Here is a 23,049-nt window from a genome sequence, read left to right as displayed (position 1 = left end):
TAATGGGCAAATATAAGAGTGGAGAGAGAAAGAGACTAGCAACATCAGAGCAAAAACACTGTCTTGGTAAGGATAATAAAGATATAGTGGGCAAGTGGGGAGAGAAGGGATAATATAGATTTAACATTTCAATGTTCTAGACAATTCTCAAAGGCTGTAAATTGCAGAGCAATTGCTTATGTGCATTGGTAGGGGGAGTTTCCTCACTGAAACTCTTGTACACTAATGTAATCATAGGTCCATTCCAACAGAGAAAAAGAAGAAAGTGGGGAAAGGATTAAATTTCCATAAAATGCATACTTAATAGTCTAAAATATAGGGATTATGTTTAGAGGGTCTTGTATGTGCTTTTAATAAAGCGGAGTATAACAGCAGAAGACAAATACAATCCAACCAGCCCAATCTGATGAACATTTATGAAGTGCCTACTGTAAACAAAACAAAATGAGTAGCTTTTAAGGGACATAAGATATAAATTAAAGAGTCTTTGACCTCAGGGAGCTTATAGTCTCTTAATAGGATATAACATAGGCAGAGATATATAAATAAAAATGAAGTTTAATAATTATAACCAATTAACAAAATTGATTGAATTGCCATCTTAAAAGAAAGAAGGGCTATTTAGTAGATTAAAAACAATAACCCAACAATTTGTTGCTTACAGGAAATGCATCTAGTGCTAAAAGGTATGTGTAGATCAGCCAATTCCAAAAAACCACTTACAGTGATCATAACTGACAAAGCAGAATTCAAATTAGTATAAAGAGAGCTAATTAAGAATATTTATACTATATTTAAAAGTGTCATTGACGGGAAACTATAATGAGCAAGTCAGGACTTTTTTGACCCTCACCGTCCTCATTTGTAAAATAGGGATAATAATATCTGTAGTACCTATCTCTCATGTTTGTTGTGAGGATCACAAGAATGATATGTGCAGAATTTTGCAAAGCTCAAAGTACTATGATGTAATTAAACTATCAGTTGTTATTACTGTTTTATTACTAAATGATAACATATCAAATGACATGGCAACATAAAATCATAAAGAAAAAGTATACTTATTTCCAAAAAAAAAACCCTTAGAAAATTAAGAGTAGGGGATTTCAGTACCTTTCAAACATCATTTCACCTTTTTTGTGGAGCCTTCTCTGGTACCTCTTCAGTTGTTAATGTTATTTTCTCATGAAATTACCTTTTGATTTAATTATGTGCTTTTGTACTCTACTAGTAGATGATAAGTTTCTTCAGGGCAGAGACTATATCCTTTTCTGTCTTTGTTTCTCCACTGCTTAGCCAGTATCTTGCAAATAATAGATACTTAATGAATGTTTATTACATTGATAATAATAATAGCATTTATGTAACACTTTACAAATATTTTCTTGTTTTATCCTCACAAGACCTTGGGAGGTAGGTGCTGTCATTATCCCTATTGTACAGATGAGGAAGCTAAGGCAAACAGAGGTAAAGTCACTTGTCCAGGATCATGTGGGTTCTAAGGCTGAGTCTACCTTTCAATTTAGTTCTTCGTAACTCTAGACCTACTGCTCTGTCTACTTCCCCACCAAGCATATAGCACATTAAGGTTTGCAGAGCATTTTGTGTTATACTGTTAACATCTTCAACTAAATGATGCATCAAATAAACAGCTAAATAAAAAATTAGAAATTTTGACTTTAATTTCTGGCAAAATTCTTGACTTTAATAAAAGGATGGCTAGAGGGCATCTAGAAAAAGAAGCCATGCTCACAAAGCAGCAACGTCAAGAACAGATCATATCAGACTAACTTCTGGGTTTTTTTTTTTTGATAGAGTTAAGAGGCCGGTAATTAATTTTTGTAAACATATACAATGTCCAAATTGAGAAAGCAAAAGAATAGGTAACTTAAGTAAAATAAATTTTTTTCTTTTTTCTTTTTAGGCAGTTGGGGTTAAGTGACTTGTCCAGGGTCACACAGCTAGTAAGTGTCAAGTGTTTAGTCTGAGACCAAATTTGAACTCAGGTCCTCCTGACTTCAGGGCCAGTGCTGTATCTACTGTGGCACCTAGCTGCCCCAGTAAAGTAATTTTAGAAAGAGAAACTAAATAGGTTATTATTGAGTGGTGTGAAAAAAGGCAGCAGGATTATATGGAATTACAAATGAATTGCTTTAAACATTTGAAGAGCAAAATAATCTCTATATTATATACAGTTTTCAAAAATATATAGTATTCTACCTAACTCTTTCTGCAAGGCAGATATGGTTTTGATACCTAAACTGTCAAAGATAAGCTAGCATTTATATAGCACTTTAAGGTTTTCAAAGTACCTTACAAATATCATCTCATTTAATTCTTACAATTTTGGTAGGTACATGCTATTATTATCCCCATTTAACAGCTGAGGAACCTGAAGCAGAATTTAAGCAACTTGCCTAGAGTTACATAGCTAAGTGTCTGAGGATGGATTTGAACTAGGCCTTCTAGACTCTGGTCTAGTGCTCAATTAACTGTACCAATAAAGAGAATATAAACAAATATCATTAGTGATTATTATTAGTGATTAGTAGATCTGTGATCTCATCTATGTGGCTACTTTTTCCATCAGTGCAGACTTCAACTTACCTGTGCCTGCTAATCCTGTGTAATTCTTGTCCTTATTCTCCTATAGAGTCTATGCAGAGCAACTATTTAGTCTGTGAGAGGACTTCTTTCAATATCTTTCAACATTTTGTGATTATCAGGGCAGTATTTGGGCTATTCATTTGCTAAACCTTGGATTCATCACATGTCTTGCTCACCTCATTTTCTCAATGATATTCCTTATTCTATTTCTTGTAAATATACTTAAGCTTTCTCATAGCTGTCAGTCTTCTTTACTTCTCAATCCCTTGAAATTTTGAAATCAAAAAAATTTTGGTGTTTTGAGATTCACGGGTATATTGCATTGCTGGGAGAACTTTTATATTAAAAAGATGGGCCTTTGTATAGGAAGCAACTTGTGATAATTAAAAACACTACAAAGTTTCCCAGATGCTATCTAGCCTTTTTCCTTCCCATTGAATTCTTGAACTAATCCATTGTCCTCCTTCATTATATGTCCCACAAGTGTAAAGGTGCTAACTGTGTGGGTTAGCCTCTAAATACATGTCATAGTCTGGACAATAAGCATTTTTCATCCATTTAATTTTTCCTGGTTTGGGATAATTGTCAATATCCTCAGGGTGACCCCATGCTGCTCAAGGATATGATGAAGTCAGCACAATTTCTTCTGCTAATAAGAATGTCTAGAGTACCTCTTTATCCCCAGAGAATTCCTCTTTTCCTTAGACCTTGCACAGTACATCCTCTTTAATGGTATTAAACATCTCTGGTAAATGTATATCTCCATTTTTTAAATACAAATAATATTTTTGCTTAATATTGATAATCAGGTGTCTTTTTACAGAATTATCTCTGTTGTACTTATCAAATAATCTCTCATGCTTTTGCCATATGCAAGAGAGATTTCTGTTACTCTGTTGAGTCAAATACCTTTTTGTTTGTTTGCTCAGGTAATCAACAATCAGTTAACAACTATAAACATAAAATAAACCTTCTCTGTACCTTTTAGTATGACAACAAAAATTTAGCTCCTTGTAGGGAATCATTTGTGAAGCTCTTCTTGCTCATTTTTCATATTTTCATTTAGGATACTCTGAATTCAAATGTGGATCATTTTAATATGGATTACAGCCAGATGGCACAGTGAATAGAATGCTGGGCCTGGCATCAGGAGGCTCTGAGTTCTAATTCAATCTCAGACACTCACCTGTGACCAATCTGCTGGAGAAGTAAATGGCAAACCACTCCAGTATCCTTGCCAAGAAAACCTCAAATGGCGTCACAAAGAGTTGGACATGACTGAATGACTGAATAACAACAAATTATACTGGCTGGGAGTTATTCAGATTTTCTCTTGCTTTTTTTTTGGTGACTTTTCTGTTCTTTTAATATCTTTTCCCTAGTAATCTTTTATAGTAATGCCTAAATGCTTTCAAGATTTTGTTACCTCCAGCATAGATTTTCTTGTTACTTGACTTGTTTTAGCTGTTCTTCCCAGTTTCATCTTCTTAAGTGCCATTTCTACTTCAAATATCTCATTAGGAACTGAAGGGTTAGTTTTCAAATGTATTTGTTGGTCTCCCTTTCTCAAATATCTTTTCCCCCTGTCCTCCACTCCATCCCTCCTCCATTTATCTGCCCAAGAGATTTTTACTAAAGCGCAAGTCTGACTATGTCATCTTCAATAAAAAACTCCACTGGCTTCCTGTTGCCACTAGGATGAAATAGAAACTCTATTTGGCATTTAAAGCCCTTCACCACCTGGCCTCAATTCCAGCCCAATTATAAATCTCATCAATCAATCAGCAAATATTTATTAAGCACCTACTGTGTGTCAGGCACTGGATATAGAAGACAAAATAGAAATATGAAATAGAAGACAAAATTATACTCCTTCCTTCAGATAGATAGTCCAGACAAGAACATCTTCTTTCATTCAGATATAGTCCAATCACAGTGGCCTTACTGCTGTTCTTTATCCATGATCCTGAATCTTCATCTCTGTGCCTTTGCACTGTTTATCTTTCTTGCCTAGAATGTATTTCTTCCATTCTTCTGCCCCTTTTAATATTCAGCTGGTACTTCAGCTTCTACATGAAGACTTTCCTGATGGCCCCAGCTCCTAGTGCCTTCCCTCCCAAAATTATTTTGTATGTAATCTGTATATACTTATTCATGTGCATATTATACAATAGAATAGAAATTTATTGAAGCCAGGGATTATCACATTTTTGTCTTTATATCCTCAGTGATAAGAACAGAGCCTTACACTCAGTGATGCTTCATGAATGGTTATTGATTGATCTGGTATTGATGATAATAATAAATAGTTGAAAAAATGTTGATAGATTGTGCCATTTTGTGTTTATTTGTTGTGCTCTTGCCAGTATCATCTATAAATACCTTGGAATTATATTGCTCAATTGGGACTCCTACCAAGCTGCTTTGGATTATTTATCATAATCTTCTGTCAACCTTTTCCAGAGTTTTGTAAAGTTTTAAAATTCTAAAGCATTGTTGCCCTTGGCTTCATTGAATCTTCTTCCTCTTGGCAAGGAAATCAAGTGTGTGCTAGCTAAGAAAGTCTCCGTATTTTTTGGTGTCTTCTTTGTGGTGACTGTTTTATATTATTATTAGGAAATCTAATATTACTAGGAAATGATACTAATTATGGTCAGTTCTTTTGCTTTTTTTCCATTTCCCGCCTTTTAACATTGACTATTCATTTGAATAGGTCAGATTGAAAGTGTCTCACTTCTCATTGGCAGCCTTTAAATTTTTTATACAGTTAAAATTACACGTTATTAATATCTTTTGTGAAGTAAAACGAAAAAAACCCCCAACATTTATTACGAATTCATGGGGCAGCTAGGTGGCGCAGTGGATAGAGCACCGGCCCTGGATTTGGGAGGACCTGGGTTCAAATCTGGCCTCAGAAACATAACGCTAACTAGCTGTGTGACTCTGGGCAAGTCACTTGACCCCATTGCCTAACCAAAAAAAAAAAATTCATTATGTACCAGGCACCATGCTAAGCACTGGGTATGCAAGTAGACAAAGTGAAAGCTCACCAATCAGAGCCTTGGTTCTAAGGTGAACCTTATTTTATCCTTCTCTCCCTGGTTCCTGCCCCTAGTTGAACCTTTCCTTGTAATAAAGAAAAACAGCTAAGCTAAAGACATCCTATCCAGTGGCTATGTCCTAGTAGTCCTGTGACTCTTTGTCAATGTTTGATCTGTTGCATTTATATTTTTTCACTTCTCAAATCTGTTTTATGTTTTCCAATATGTAGTTTGTCATTTAACCCTTTGTGCACCTTCATTATATTGACTTGTTTTGAAGGAGCTTGTTGGGTTATTTTTAGCATTTTTCTACCTCTTCATTTTCTGTAGTTGATGTTGGTAAAGCTGCAATGAATGATCTTCATAGTGGCCTTTTTGTTTATGTTTACTGACTGGTTTCTCTTCTTATCATATGTAAGGTAGCCTGGCATAGAGAGAAGGCTAGTCTTAGAAACAGGAAGACCTATGTTCAAGTCCTGCCTTTCGAATATACCGGGTGTGTGTGTGTGTGTGTGTGTGTGTGTGTGTGTGTGAGAGAGAGAGAGAGAGAGAGAGAGAGAGAGAGAGAGAGAGAGAAGAGAGAGAGAGAGAGAGAGAATATATATATATATATATATATATATATATATATATATATATATATATGTATACGTATATATATATATATAACACATATGTGTAAATTGCAGGGCAATTTAAATGATTATCAATCAGTCAGAAAAATAAATATGATTGTACAATAATACCCATGGGCAAAAAGAGCTGTGCCACTTGATGAAACTTTTTAGTGCCTACTGCATAAGTATTAATTTAATTTATGTTGGTTGTAATTTTTTGTTGTTTGTGTAATGATTGCCTATTAAATGTATTTTTTTATATCAGGTGCTGATGTCAATTGTCAAGCTATGGACAAAGCTACTCCTTTATTCATTGCTGCACAAGAGGGCCATATAAACTGTGTGGAGCTTTTACTTTCTAAAGGGGCAGATCCCAATCTTTATTGTAATGAGGACAAATGGCAGTTACCTATCCATGCAGCTGCACAAATGGGTCATATAAGGTAGGTACTCAAAAAAAAAGTCTCATCATTAAACATTAATAAAGAGTGAACATTTTTTCCAGCAGTAAAAGAGAGACAGAAAATAGATTGTTTGACTGTAATGTCATGATTTGTTATATTTTAATATGACACAATTTCCCTGGATGATCACCTTATTAGCAATGGTTATCTAGTGTTATAGTTGGAAAAGATTTTGGTAGGATGTTGCACCCTCTGATCATAGTCAAAGTAGGAAAACTTCTAAGAGTATGATTGTGTATTAGCATGTGTAAATGTTTGTGAAGTAATGGGGCAGTAGTAGTTAGCTTGAAACAAATTAAAGACTTTGGTTTTCTGCAAAATCACAAAAATTCCAGTACTGAATAATTTTGAATTACACATTTCAAAGATCCTTTGATTTATCATTGCAAAATTGAAAGTCTTTTATAATTAATGTTAGTAATAATTTAAATACAGTTATACTAAAGCTTTCACTTCATAGTCAGTTTTGCAGATTCATCTCTTGGGGACTCCCACATATTCCCTCTTCCTGCTTAAAATTTGGTTATATATGGCGCCAGCAGTATTGTATAATAGCCATTGTGAGCAGGAAAGCATGTTTGTCTGTGAAAAAGAGATTAATATGCTTTTCTAAAACAAAAAAATTAGAAAAGTTAAATTGCATTAAGCCAATACTATATTTAAATATGACTCAAGAACACACTTTAAAAATAATCTGTTATATTTATAGGAACCTGAGTCTGAATTTGATATATTTCTCATTCTTTTAAAAATATTGAATTTATTTTAATTTTCAGTTCCAAATTCTTTCCTTTCTTCTCTTACCTTTTGAGAAGGCTAGAAAAACAAAACCCATTACAAGTATGTATAGTCATGCAAAACAGATTTCTACATTAGCCATGTCCAAAAAGAGAAGAAAATATATTTCAGTCTTCATTCTGAGTCCCATCAGCTTTCCATCTGGAGATGATGGATAGCATGTTTCATGATAGCATGAGTCCTTTGCAATTGTGGTTGGTCATTGTGTTAATCAGAATTACTAAGTCTTTCAAAGTTGATTATCTTTACAATTGTTGACATTGTATAAATTGTTCTGCAAGTTCTGCTCACTTCACATTGCGTTAGTTCATACAAGTCTTCCTAGGTTTTTCTGAGACCATTCCTTTCATCAGTTCTTTTAGCACAATAACATTCTGTCATATTCATATGTTAAGCCATTCCCTAATTTATGGGTATCTCCTCAGCTTTGAATTCTTTGCCACCACAAAAAGAGCTGCTATAACTATTTTTGTACAAATGGGTCCTTTTCCTCTTTGGGAGAGACCTAGCAGTATGTAATATAGATCGCTCTTTAAGGTATAGATCTAGCAGCAATATTGCTGGGTCAAAGGCTTTTAATAAACTTTTTTTTTAAGGCAATTGGGGTTAAGTGACTTGCCTAGGGTCACACAGCTAGTAAGCTTCAGGTGTTTGGTCTGGGCTGGATTTGAACTCAGGTCTTCCTGACTTCAGGGCTGGTGCTCTATCCACTGTGCCACCTAGCTGCCCCTTAATAACCTTTTAATAACCCTTTGAACATAATTCCAAATTGCTTGCCAGATTGATTGGTTGGGTCAGTTCATAGCTCTACCAGTAACTCTACCAGTACATTAAAAAAACCTGTTTTCTCCTAGCCTCCCAGCCTCTGTCATTTCCATTTTTATCAACTTAGCCAAGTCATACATTACAGGGAGTATGTCAGAATTGTTTTAATTTGCATTTCTCTAATTATTAGTGATTTAGAGTCTTTTTTTTTTCTTATGGTTATTGATAGCTTGGATTTCTTCCTCTGAAAACTGCTTGTTTATGTCCTTTGACCATTTATCAAGTGGGGAAAGGCTCTTATTTGTATAAATTTGATTGAGTTCCCTGTATATTTTTCATTCTTATTCATTTTTACTTGTTAGTTTATTCTAACATGTCTTATATATATTTGTTTTTCTAATTCAGTTTGAATATTAGACTAGTATCAGAACTCTCCTGGCTTTTGTCCTCAACTCTAGTGATGAATTCTGGGCTTAAGAAATAATTTTTCTCTGAGATTTTATCTTTCACATCCTGTTTTTGTATTAGTTTTCCCACTGAATTTCAGGTTCTGCCAAGTATTTCTTGCCATCCTCTTTTTACATGGAAGAAACAAAGAGAAAATCATATTTGTGTTTTGCCTCTCAGAGGAGGTGTCTTACTTTTATTGTATCTCAGCTTTTTTTTGCTTCCTGCTGTTTATTGAAAATTTTAGATTTCCATAAACTGTAGGGTTTTTCATTAATATTTGCCTCAGGCATTGGCTGGTTTCTAAACTTTCCCAGAACTTAGAGATTATATCCCTTGCATAGGATGGAACGATTTGAATAATAAAAATGGGCAGAAATTTTGAACTGAGAATAAATTGATTTCATTTCATCAATAATTATTTTCCTGTGATGAAAATAAAAACTGCCCCTTACTATTTATCACTCATTTAAAAACATTTACTAATTCAAAAATACAACTTTATTTGGTACTTGTAAGAGTAAAAAGGAGTTTTGAACTTAATAACATGTTAATACTTAACTATTGTTGTGATATTTTAAGTTATTTCCTAGAACTTTAGATCAAAGATTTGATTCAAAATGTGTTTTTAACTTTTGAGCAGGAGATGCTAGTGAAAAAGATTTAAAATATTGCCCTTAAAAGTAAATTATAGTTAATTAGATTTGGCTTAAGATATACACATGAACCTTTGTGTAAAGTAGATATATATTCTTTTTGAGTAAATGGCTATCCTTCATCATAAAATGGAACCTTAGACCATTAGAGCAGGAAGGGAATCTAAGAGATTATTTGGTAATTTTACAAGTAAGGAAACTGAGATAACGAAAGAGGTTTTTTTTAAAGGTAATTGGGGTTAAGTGACTTGCCCAAGGTCACACAGCTAGTATGTGTCAAGTGTTTGGTCTGAGGCTGGATTTGAACTCAGTTCCTCCTAACTTCAGGGCCAGTACTCTATCCACTGCGCCACCTAGCTACCCCAATAACCAAAGAGTTTTAAGTGATTTTTCCAATATTACATGACTACTAAGTAGCAGAGTTACTGTGTACAGTGAGGGATGAAGGATGATGCTACTAGCAATATGCATTAGAAAAATACCAATTTACCTTACTTGTGATTTAAAATGTGCATGAATTCATATATTTGCAGAATCTTGGACTTGCTAATACCAATTACTGATAGAATTTGTGACACTGGTCTGGACAAAGTGAGTCCTGTATACTCAGCAGTGTTTGAAGGTCATGAAGACTGCCTAGAAATGTTACTTAAAAATGGCTACAGTCCAGATGCCCAACCAGGTCTAGTCTTTGGATGCAGTTCTCCCATGTGCATGGTCTTCCAAAGGGAGTATGTATATTTGATACTTTTCCCCCTTATTTTTCTGTACTGAGTTGTGTTCCAAAGTTATTTTCTTGCCTTCATGATAAAGTTTAATTGTGTTGTGAATAACTAAATTGTAAAGTGATCTTTCCATGAAGCATTTATCTCTTTAAGGCTATACAAATGATAACAGTAGGATAGCATGTTCAATTCCTACTTTAGGTTTGGTTATAGTTTTAATATAGCTTCACTATTAAACTTTAAAAACACTTTTGTTATGTTAAAGTAGCTTTAGGTGCTTTTTGTCTGATTTCCTTGTTCTTTAAGACATTACAGAAATTTAAATAGGATTTTTAGCAAGTATATTCAGAGGCAGTTACTATGTTAGGGATCTTTTCTCATGTAAGGGTTATTTTTACAGTGTAATTTCATAAATTTGGAAGAAAGCTTTGTAATTGCTAAGAATTTTTTCAGCAATAAAAAGGATTTTTATTGAAACTTCTACATAGCATACTCTTGTACTAACCATTGCAGTTAAATTTTTTTTAAAATTCTCTTTCACAAAATTTGTTTTGATAGTCTCCCTTAACTTGAGGCACACAAATACATGAAATATTTGACTGTATATTAAATATTGTTAAATATTTAAACTAAAGTTTTGATTGGCCTTTGGCAAGTATTTATCTGTGAAGCTGGCTACTGTATAATGATAGTATTAAAACCAAAGACTTGTAAGAATGTAAGAAATGTTATTCTTGTTCTGACCTATATCTCCTCTGGTCTTTGAAAGTGGCACCAAGTGATGGGTCATTACTGAAATATTGGCTAACAAATTAATTTTTTTTTTTGGGTGGGTAGGGAAGACTACTAAGACAGCAATTCCCAAACTTTTTACTCTCAAGGTCCCTTTATATTTTGATAATCTTTCTATCAGTGTTTGCCATATTAGAAATTAAAAATATTTTTATTTATCCACTTAAAAATAACAATAATAGGCTCATTATGTGAGTTAGTCCTAACTAGCATTTATTAAGTGCCTACTGTGTGATGTGTGTATTCTTAGTACTGTGCTAACTGCCAGGAATACAAGAAAGTGAAAAAAAAAAAGCTGGTCTCTGCTCTCAAGGAGCTCACAGTCTAATGGGGGAAATGATATGCAAATTACTATGTAAAAACAAACCATATACAGGGTTAATTGAGAGTAATCTCAGAGGGAGGGCACTAAGTTTAAGGAGGACTGGGAAAGGCTTCTTGTAGAAGGTGAGATTTTTGCTGAGATTTGAAGGAAGCTGGGAAAGCCAGGAGATGTGGAGGGAGAAAATCCCAGATATCTAGAGGACATATGAAGTGAAAAATGCCTAGAGCTGGGATATTAGGTGTCATGTGTGAGGGACAGCAAGGAGCCCAGTGTCATTTGATCATAATATGTGAATAGTTGTAACATATAATAGGATTAGAAAAGTAGGAATGGGCCAGGTTATAAAAGGTTTTAAAGACCAAATAGAGGATTTATATTTGATCTTAGAGGCAATAAGGAGTCACTGGAGTTTATTGAATGGTGAGAGTAATATAATCAAACTTGCTTTTTGAGAAGATATTAACATAAGTAACTTTCTTATGAAGAATAACTTTTTTCCAAAACAAAACAAAAAAATTAGTGAGAATAGCTTTTTTTCCCCCACATCTTTATGAATCTCATTAATGTCCAGTTTAAAGGAAGACAGATGGATTCTTATATTTGATTCTATATTCAGTCTGTTGTGATATGTTTTTTGATTGATATATATGAACAAAATTCTGACCTCACATAGATATGTAGTTGGAAAAAGGGAAGAGTATTGTAATCTCCCTTTTAGGTGATTGTGGATATTCTTCTTTGATAGAACTCCAAAAGTTGGCAAGTAGTTTCTTAAAGGTTAGTTGCATTGTGGACTCTGAAACCATATCACTGAACTTTTTGTGCTCTGTTACATTAAATTCCATTGGTCTATTTTGCCCTTTGAGTGAATCTTTTATCAAGTGTGACTTTGTAGCATCATGAATTGTCATTTGGAAAATAGTGGGTCACTGAATTATGCAGATTTTCAAAGTATTGGTACATTTCATTTTATAATATCAATAAATCAGATTCATTAATATCATCATTGATCTTAACAGAAGAGTCTTTAATCATTGGGAAACTGTCAAGCTCACAGTAGCAGATACAAGTTTTCCAAAACTCTAATTTTCTCTCAGAAGCTCAAATTTTATCATTGGTAACAATTTTTTCTTCAACTCACTTTGTTCATTTTCAAGAAAATGCCTGCCAAATCTCCAAGTATGAATAATTATAGTTTGTCAGTCATTTTTCCAAGTAAATATGGTGTTCATGAAGAGTGGTCAGTTCAGCTCACAACCCAAACAGTTACCTACATACTTTCCTTGAGAATCCTCAGACCTTAGGAAGCAGCAGAAGTGCTTCCTGTTTTATTAAAAAAAATATTCTTATTCAGGATTGATATTTGATTAAATTAATAATCTTTATTACTTCATCAAGGACATTCTACCTGAGAATGTTTCACTTAAAAACTGGCACTTTGAATATTTCAGTACCACGTGTGTTTGTTGTCAAGCATTCATGTAAAAGAAGATCTTTGATCAGTTAGTTCTAATACCTGATGAATACAAGCAAAGCAGCATGGCCAGCTGTGTCTGTAGATTCATCCATTAGGAAGGTAAAGTTCAGTTCGGTAGATGAGATATTTATTCAGTCTTAATGTTTGCAGCTCAATCTTTAATTCTCAGATTTCTCAGATCATGTAGCCTTTGGAAAATCCCCCTGTATACTTGTGAGAGAATGAGAGTAAAAAAAGGCAAATAAAATCATAGTATTATTATAAAAATAGTTTTGCCTTCACAGAGCTTCTGAAAGTTCCCAGGAACCCCAGGGAGCTGCAGAAACTTTTGAGAACTGCTATACTAAAGTACAGAAAGGCAACTTTCATTTCTGAGATTTGATCCTGTACTTTGCTATTTATTAGCTCTGTTACCTTGGATAAGTCATTTAATCCCTCTTCATATATTTGTAGAATGATAGGTCTAGACTTGGTGACTTAAGGTCCCTTCTAGTTCTAAATCTCTGCTCCTTTGTTAAATAGCACAGGTTCAAGCACAGTTCCCTGGGACACCATACTGGAGACCTCTTTTTTAGTTGTTATTAAACCGTTATTGACTGCTCATAGACTCTGAGCATACAGCCAGGTCTTGACTCTACCTAAGCATAATTCAATCTCACATTTATCTATCTTTTCTACAAGAATAGCATGAAAAGCTTTTCTTGAGTATTTGCTAAAATCCAGATAAACTAGGTCTACAGAATCACCCATACCTAACTTTAATTATCCTATCAAAAAAGGACATAAAGTTCTTCTGACATGGTCTTTTCTTGATGGAGCCATGCTGCCTTGTTATGATTACTACTTTCTTTTCTATAAATTCAGTCACCGTCACTCTAACACTGTGATCTAGAATTTTATTAGTAATTGAAATTAGGCTCTATAGTTTGCAAACTCTATAATTTTCCCTCTTCTGAAAATCAGGACACTTGTACTTCAGTCCTATGGTACTTCGTTTCATGTTCTGTGATCTTTAGAATCTCACTAATCATCATGACTCAGCAGTCTCATCTGTCCATTCTTCAGAGGCAATGAGGTGTTCTCTTATGATCACCCTATTTATAATGGATATCAACTATTTATTAACCTTTTTTGTTCTTTTTCTTTCAGTCCAAAAATAATTCTCCAAAATTCAGAATAATTTAGTTCTGCATTCACTCATAATTTTTATCATCCCAAGCAGTAGTCTTATCCCTTCTTTGATCCTTCATCTTTTCTTAGTATTGTTTTAAAAATCCTTTTTGTTGTCTTTCGCTTTCTTTGTTAGCCTCAACTGATTCAAAGCTTTAGCATTCCTGACACTATTTGTTCAGAACCATGCCATTATTTTATTATTCATCTTCTTTTATCGTTGCTTCTATGTTCTAAATTTTGGGATAGGACTTGGAGTTGTGATGTCATAGTGTAGAGGAGAGGTCAGCAGACTATAGTCCTGTGTTTTTTATGGCACCTGAGCTAAAAATGGCTTTTACATTTTAAAATAAGGTCTTATTGCTTTTAAAAATGTGAAACCGTAATTAGCTTGTGGGCCATACAAAAATAGGAATGGGCCAAATCTAGAATATTGAGAAATTGTGACTGCTCAGAGTCACATTGCTTTTGAGGGAGAGAGAGTGTGTGTGTGTGTGTGTGTGTGTTTGTTTTAAAACCTAGGTTATTTTTGTGAAGTTTTTTTTTTTGTTGTTAACATCCCTACCATATGTTTAGGCAGCTTCCCTTTTATGATTCCCCCACTGGAATTGTTTCTCTTTGTGTCTTCAGAATTTCATTTTTGAGAGAGCTTTCCATCCTTCCTGAGCTGACTTCTCTTGTAAAAATCCTTGAGATCCTACTCATCATTCCTCTGAACTTTTTGAAGTGTGTTCTCTCAAATCTAGGTTATGTGACTCTTCTCAGATTTGTGTTTTTTCTGTGTGTGTGTATACATATAAGTATGTGTATGTGTGTGTGTGTGTGTGTGTGTGTGTGTGTATATATATATATGTATGTATGCATATCTGTCTGTATAACTGTATGTATGTGTTTTTTCTGAATATGGAGTAGTCAGCATCCCTCTAAAGTTCCCATAATTTCCACCATAGTGTCTTTTGTTAGTGATAGATCCCAAATATTCTCCTTTTGTGGGTTCTGCCACCTTCTGAAGGATGAAGTTATTATTAAGGCAACTAAATTATTGGCTGCTGTGCTCTTGGGAGAGAGAACTTCAGAATGTGTCTGGATGATTTGGAGTCCCCCATTAGTACCATCTCATGCATTTGTGCCAGCCTTGTGATTTGTTTCCCAAACTTTATTTTTGCCTCCACTGATCTTCATCCATACTTCTCTATTATACCTATTGTACATGGATTTTCTCACAAGAATGATTCCTTAGTTTACAGTGATTACCTCCTTCCCTACTCTCCACCCTGCTTCATTCTAGTTATCCTGTTCCTTTTGAATAACTTGTGTTCCAGCCAAATTGATCTATGTGATGTTCTCTGGATATAGCCGTCTGTCTCTTGCATGCATGGCTTTCCACAGGTTTTCACTCCAGGAATGCTGTACCTTCTTGTTTTTGCTTTTTGCAACTTCTCTCTCACTGCAAGGCTGAGCCCAATTGCTATCTCCTCTGAAACACCTTTCCTGGTTCCGCTGGTAGTTAGTTCCTCCCTCCCCAACTTAGGTTTGTATATGTTGTATCCACCCAGTAGAATGTGAGCTCCTTGAGGGCAGAGGTTATTTTGTTTTTGTCTTTGTATTTCCAGTGCTTATTCCATCTCCAATAAGCATAGTGCTTAATCAATACTTGTTGAATTAAATTGTTGAATATTCCAGGCATGAATCTTAGTGATTTGTGTGAGGTAAGATTTGCCTCCTTGAGTTAGAATCTCTGTTTTAATAATAATCATAATCGCTAGCATTTCTATGTGCCAGGCACTATGCTAAGCACTTTATTGATATCTCATTTGATTCTCTAGTTTTCTCCCCATATTAAACTTACCATCTAATTAATTTAATTGGCCTAGGATTAATATTCTAAAAGATTTCTCCTGAGTATCCCTATGAAATGAGGAGCATCTGAAGCAGTGGCTTTAACCTCTTTTTTCTAAAAGTACTTTGAAACATAAAGATAAATCATATCTTCCCCACTAATGTACAGATTTGTAGCCAGTGATTAATGTCGTTGCAGCCAGACATTAGCAGGTGCAATGACATGAAGGCAATTTCTTAAGTGAACAGATGAGCAAACTCAATTGGGAGCTTTTTTTTTTTAATAAGTCTTACAAGTGGAGTTGGTCAAGAAGGAAGTTAAAACTTTTTCAGAGTTATTTAACCTTCTGCTGAAGACTGTGGCTGAGTGTGGCCCCAGAATTGAACTCTGGCAGAGCTTGTCAAATTATTTCATCTATCTTTTCAACCAGTACTGATCACGTGTCTGTCCCCCCACAAAAAAAAAAAAACAAAAAATAAACCCAGAAAAGATGAGTTTTATTTTACCATAGTCTTGTGTGATAGATATTTCCTGTTAATGTTTCATTTTTGTTTTTGGTTCAATTAAACATTTGTTAAGTAGCTGCTATGTATAAGGCATTATGCTAGCTGTTGGTAATATAAAGACAGAAATGAAATAGTCCCTGCCTTCAGGGTGTTTCCTCCTTTTCTTACTTTCTAACATATACACAAGTAAATTAAAAAGCAATTTCTGTTTTTTAAAATTACTGTATTTCACCACATAATTGTGTCACCATGTTTTTAGTCCAGAGTTGGTTTGTAACCTTTTATCGCATAATTGTTGCATAGTATAATTCTGTTTCTCATGCCACTTACAGGGTAAACAGAGCAGCAACGTATTCACCAGTGGCATCTTGATACATATTTATCTCTCTTGCATTGCTAGCAGCAAGCTTAGAGATCTTAGCTCACAGGCATTGTCGGTATTCAGTTTTAACATGTATTTGCAAGTATTCCATGCATCCTAATCTTGCACCAAAGATAGTTTAGTAATAAATGATTTTTAAGTAATACCAAGATACTTTTTAAAAAAAGCTTCACATGATGGTTGCACTCCACTTTTTGGCAAAGATTGGTATGAAAGCTGTGATGATTATGTGATGAAGTATGGTATTTTTTAAAAAAGTTCTACTAATTTTTCTACTTTCTATTTTTCTTACTTTCTAACATACATGCAAGTAACTAAAAAGCAGTTTCTACTTTTAAAATGCTTTAATTATTTTTATAAAAATTACAATTTTTCTGCTTTTTAAAAAATTAATTCTTTAAAATTAATTTTAAAAAATTTAACTTTTTGGGGGCAGGTAGGTGGTACAGTGGATAGAGCTCCAGCCTTGGAGTCAGGAGGACCTGAGTTCAAATGTGACCTCAGACACTTGACACTTACAAGCTGTGTAACCCTGGGCAAGTCACTTAACCCTGATTGCCTCACTAAAAAGCAAAAAAAAAAATTAATTTTTCACAACTCCAAAAGACTCACAAAGGAAAATGCTATCTACATCTGAAGAAAAAACTATGGAGTCTGAATGCATATGGAAGCATACTATTTGCTCTCCTTTTCTTTAGTTGCTTTGTTTTATTGCTTCATTCTCGTGGTTCCTCCCATCAGTTCTAATTCTTTTTTATATCATGACTGATGGGCAAATATCCTTGATATGAATTATGAGTAGAGCCTATATCACATCGCATGCCGTCTTGAGGAGGGGGGAGGAGGAGAGGAGAAAATTCAGAACTCAAAATCTTATGGAAGTGAATGTTGAAGACAAAAAATAAATTATTAAAAAACCAATAAAAAAATTTAGCTTTTCTACTCTTCTTACTTTCTAATATGCACACCAGTAAAGTTACTAAAAAAGCAATTTCAGGAGATTTGGTGGTGTGAAACCATATGTCCTGTATGGGGAGCAGCTGAAAGTTATTCGAATAATTTTTCATTTAATATAGCTTATTGAATGACCAGCATTATGCATTTCAGCAGCATTTTGGTACATGGCTGGTTAATTGAGTATTTCATTCAGTTCATTTCACAAAGCTTTTAAGTGCCTACTATGTGCCAGACGCTGCACTAGGCCCTGGGAATTCAATCAAAACTCCCTTTTTAACATAAAATACTGAAGATCATGGAATGGAAACTTCTCACTCTGGGGAATCATGGCACTTGGGTCCCTATGTTAGCTCTGCCACAGATGATGATGTCCTTCACCCTGCTAGACTTTAGTTTCCTCATCTGTAAAAGTTAAGGGTTTTGACTAGGGAGGGGGATAAGATTTGTATAGAATCTAATAAGTGCCAGGCACTGTACTAAATCCTTTACAATTATTATCTCTTTTGGTCTTCAAAACAACCCTGAGAGGTAGGTGTTTTTATTATCCCCATTTTACAGTTAGGGGAACTGAGGCAAACAGAGATTAAGGTCAGGGTCACATAGCTAGTAAGTATCTGAGGCCAATTTTGAACTCAAGTCTTCCTGACTCCAGTCCCAATGCTTTATCCACAGCACCACCTAGCTGACTAAATGATTCTGAGGTCCCTCCCAGCCCTATATTTTGTGCTCCATCCAAAATGACCATTTTGGCCTTTTTCTGTTTCTCCTTTTCAAAAAACCTTGTTTTTTTAATATTGAATTTTTTTGTTGTTGTTAAATAGGATTTATGTGGTTCCTCTCAAAATTCAATGCTTTCTCTTTGGGAATTATATCTTGGCCTCCCTGTGAAATGGAAAATGTAGACACACATGGCAACATATAATTCTGAGAGCAAGACCTATTCATTGTTCCTTTTAAAAGCAAACAAACAGAAACCCAAGATTCTTCTCTTTCCTCATAAGCTACGTTTTAAATTTATTGAGTATCTTGATCCTACTTATTCTCTGAACAGCTTATATTGTTTTAGTCTCTTTTAGTGAGTTAATTTCATTCTCTCTATATGTAAAAGAAATACTCTTATATGAGTCCCTAGACTGATACTTAGTATATATGCTCAGCCTCAGCTTCACATGATTTGGATGAACTGTTGATGCTCAGAATAACTAACTGTCCATTTCTGTCTATATCTTGTAAAGGCTGAAGATGGCTGAAATTGATTTTTTAAAATTAAAATTTATATGATACTTATTTTCCACTCTATGATAGGGTGTAGGCAGTAGTTCATGTTATAAGAAGAAAACAGAACCTAAATCAGATCAGGAATCTACATCTGATTGCCAACTCTTATTTTTTCTGGAATTAGCTTGCTTTTCTTAGCATTTGTCTATTAAAGGGTTGGGTTTTTGTTTGTTTTTAATGGAGAAAAGAAAGACTGAATACAAAATGATGCAACTCTATGAGACAGAAGAATGATTATATTCTTTTTACAGAAAAACAAATTGAAACTGAGAGTTTGGGTGGTTTGGTCATTGTTATTAAAGTATTTAATTTAGAATTAATTGGAAAAGTTAATTCTATAATCGAAGAGCTTGATTATAACACTGATGTTTCATAGCCTTCAGTAGTGTCATTTTAGTATGCCTGATGAGTGAAAATGTGAATATTGTAATGTAGAGTCTGTCTGACAAGCCATGTGCCCAAGTGGATACAGAGCTTGTTTCAGAGTCTGGAAGATCTGGGTCCAAGTCCTGCTTTTTACTCATACTGGCTCTGTAACTCTGACCATTCTCCTTAATTTATGAGTGTCCCAGGCAACTCTCTTAAGGCCTTTAGTTGCACAGAATGTGCCAGTCTGCACTGGTAGAGGAAGTTACTGAGCAGGCACTCCCTATACTGATTAAATCACAGGTTCAGTTAAGGGAAAAAAATTGCCTAGTGTTTCTCTTTTGATTAATTTTGCTAATCTGAGTGTTTCATGAAGTGATCAGCTTTTATAACACTTAAACGAAAGATATTTACGGTAGTTGATATAGCTATGCTACATTTCTGGTGTTGCAGTAAGTTGAACCTGAATATATGTTCCTATCACAGCTTTCAGAAAGGTTAGTTGGTCTTTTTAACCTTGCCATCAGAATATTAATCCCAGGTAGGTACTGTGTTGGATTTTGAAATAGGCTGCTGGTTTTGCTTTGCTGAAGTGAAAATGCCTGTAGATGATCATTTAGATTAAAAAATTTCACTTCAGATAAAAGTGTTTTAGGAAGACCAAACAGTGAAGATATTTTCATTTATCCACTATTGCAACCCAGTCCTGTTCCTGTCAAGATATCCCTCTGACTCTGCTTGTTATATAGTTTTTGCTTCTGTATTCAGAGTATTAGATAGTTGTAAATTACTTGAGGCATGAACTTATATTTTTTGTGGTTTGTATATGTGTATAAACGTATCTGATTAATAGCCAAAATGTGCTATGTCAGGCCTCCTATAACATATATAAGCTTTCTAGTGAATAGATGACTTGGATTTATCATATACTTTTATTCCATACCTATTAGAACGTGTCTGCCATGATTAATTAACATATATTTCTTTAGCTCTGGGTAAGATGAGAACCTAGTTAATTATATTTAGAATGGTTGATTTAGATAGGACAATTAGCATAGGTATATGATGATGGCTATTTAGAAGCCATATCTTATTGCAGGATTATTTAAATGGAAAACTATATGTAATTAAGCAATGGCCACATTACCATTAATTTATACTAAATCCATTGAATTGTAAAATATTTCCCTTTAATAATTTCTCTGAGAATGATCAATAGTTAATGGTTTGGACAGTGCTATTTAATCTTTTAAATGAGGAAGCACATAAATTGGAATTTTTGTGAAGTAGATATTAAAAATGTACACGGATTGGGTGGCTTTTTGAATATAACCATGGGGACTTAGCTGCCTAAAACACTGATTTAAAAGTTATATAAATAATTCTTAGAGTTATAATATTTTATGTGACAGAACTTCAGTATTTTATATTTACTTTATCTACCCTAAGATTTTATGCATAAGAATTTAATTTTATCAGTCAGCACTGTGTTTTCTTTTTTAAAGTATTTGAATAATAAAATTAATTTAAAAATTAAAACTATTAATTTCTCCTTGGTTCCTAGATTGAAAGTTTTTTCTGCTTAGTTTTCCATTTTGAAAATTTCAAAAGTAAGGGAGAGATGTTGACCTAGGATATTGGTAAAGGGAACTGGAGTTTTTCAAATTTCCTAGTACAAGCCAATTGACCTTTAGAGTTTAGAAATTTAATATATTATTCAGTAATTAATGGGAGGATTAAAAAAGAGTAACCTTGTTAAGAAAATACTTTATATTAAAGGAGAAAAAGTATAATCTTTATTGCAAAAGCTCATATAGTTAGAAGATTTAATTTGTTTTTGTCCGTGGTAGTTAGAATCATTTTTTTCCCCAGGTAGTATTCTTATTCTAACTAGATTATCTTCTTTTGTTATGGTGAAGTTCTAGGTACTTTGGAATGGTGGATATTTTTCTGAAATATGGAGTCCAACTAAATGAAATGCATTTGGCATACTGTCTGAAGTATGAGAGGTTTTCAATATTTCGGTACTTCTTGAAGAAAGGCTGCCCATTGGAAACATGGAACCATTTGTCTGAGTTTATAAAGCATGCAGTTAAAGCACAAGCAAAGTACAAAGAATGGCTGCCATCTCTCCTATTAGCAGGATTTGACCCCGTTAATCTACTCTGCAGTTATTGGTAAGGAATAAGCAGGGGCCTCCCAGCCTTTGGGGAGGAACAGTGTTTCATTTCCCCAAAGCTTCCAGATCAATTAATGTTGGGGCAATCTGATGGGAAAAAAAGGGGGAGGAAGAATGACCAAGAGCCTCAGTGAGATGCCTATGAAATTTGGGGGAGTGGGTAGTCTGTGGTGGCAGCTTTGGGCCATGGACTCCTTCCTTGGAAATGACTTCAGGAGAGGGCATAATGATTTGATCTACCATTATTGACCATTTAGAGATCCCTGCCTTATAGTCTTACATTTTTGGTACTTAATAAGGGACAAATACCAATCTCTGAAGTAGTTGATCACTTACAGAATGTTGTTATAAGTATTCATTGTACTATGTAGTTATTCAGGGACTACTAAGGTATTTAAGACTTTTTGTACCTGCCCTAAATTACTTTTTGTGCTTTTGTGGTTATGATTCTTTTCTCTCTGTCAGGTGTTATTTGTCAGTTGGTCTGCTTTTAGCAACACACCCTGGTTCTTGTTTACCCAGTTGAGGAACAGCATTAATAAACATCTCTGAGGGCAGTGGTCTCCAGAATGTATTCCTTGGCCTGGACAGGGTGTTAGTCAATTTGCAGGAGGCAAGCAAAGGGGTCTAATCTATTTTAGGGCTGCTTAAAGAAGGAGGGAAAGTCTTTTGGGAGAGGCAACCAACCAACCAATCAGTCAGTCAGTCAGTAAGCATTTATTTTACACCATCTGTGTGCCAGGCTTTGTTAAGAATTGGGGATAGAAATACCAAAATGTCTGGCCTCAAGGAACTTGCATTCTATTGGAGGGAGATAGCATATAGAAGTCTGCATGAATAAGTAGGAGGTAATTTTTTTGTTTTGTTTTGGAGGGAGCACTGGCAGCTGGGGGGATCAGGAAGAGTTTCATGTAGGTATTGGTTTAGTGGGATTTTGAAGGACATAAGAATTCTAAGAAATGGAGATGAGGTGGAAGTGCATTCGAAGTGGGGAGGATAGACAGTAAAAATGCTCCAGTGAGGACCATTCCATCCAGGAGATGAAATATATATGAAGAATAGCAAAAAGACCAGTTTGGTTAGACCTGAACTGAGGAGAAGAGTGTAGTAATATATAATAAGTTTGGAAAGGTAGGTTGGGGCCAGGTTGTGAAAGGCTACAAAAGTTACAGAGGTGTTCATATTTGATCCTAGAGGCAGTAAAGAGCTATTAGAGTTTACTTAAGCGAGTAGCATGATTAGATTTCTATTTTAGGAAAATTACTTAAACAGCTTTGTGGAAGATGAATTAGAGATGGGAGGAACCTGAGGCTGCATATATTTTCAAGCATCAAAGCTAAATAAAAGAATTCTTTTCATATTTTTGTTTTTATTTATTACTAATATTGTAATAGTATTTTGACTACCATTTTTCATTACAAAAGTCCAGAGAGTCTTGTAATGATACCTCATCGTGGCATGGGTAAGAATTTAGGGCAATGGTTTGTCCAAAAAAATACTTGTAGGTTTAGTTGACTGCAATAAGTATGATGTGGTAACTCCTGAAGTTAATGTAATTGGGCTTTATTAAGAGGGGCATAGCTTCTAGGAATAAGGAAGTGATGGTTTGTCCGTATTCTGCCCTAGTCAGACTGCATCTGGAATATTGTGTTCAGTT

At 34.5% G+C, this 23,049-nt stretch overlaps 1 protein-coding gene across 5 annotated transcripts in view; it reads left to right on the top strand.

The window, feature by feature from the left end:
* The window catches only part of ASB3 (ankyrin repeat and SOCS box containing 3), a 131,731-nt gene that overhangs the window by 88,980 nt on the left and 19,702 nt on the right, over window positions 1-23,049 (top strand). For 3 of the 5 annotated variants that reach the window (XM_020996271.2, XM_020996267.2, XM_020996265.2), the window contains 3 exons: window positions 6,531-6,708; window positions 9,929-10,126; window positions 21,133-21,390. In XM_020996271.2, the coding sequence (XP_020851930.1) occupies window positions 6,531-6,708; window positions 9,929-10,126; window positions 21,133-21,390 (634 nt within the window). The remainder of the gene's footprint in view (window positions 1-6,530; window positions 6,709-9,928; window positions 10,127-21,132; window positions 21,391-23,049) is intronic. The other 2 variants (XM_020996268.2, XM_078149517.1) reach the window with 2 other exon arrangements.

The sequence above is a fragment of the Phascolarctos cinereus genome, unplaced genomic scaffold (assembly GCF_003287225.1).
Source record: "Phascolarctos cinereus isolate Bilbo 61053 unplaced genomic scaffold, phaCin_HiC Scaffold_2;HRSCAF=192, whole genome shotgun sequence".
NCBI classification, from domain to species: domain Eukaryota; kingdom Metazoa; phylum Chordata; class Mammalia; order Diprotodontia; family Phascolarctidae; genus Phascolarctos; species Phascolarctos cinereus.
This window is presented reverse-complemented; position numbering and strand designations above follow the sequence as displayed.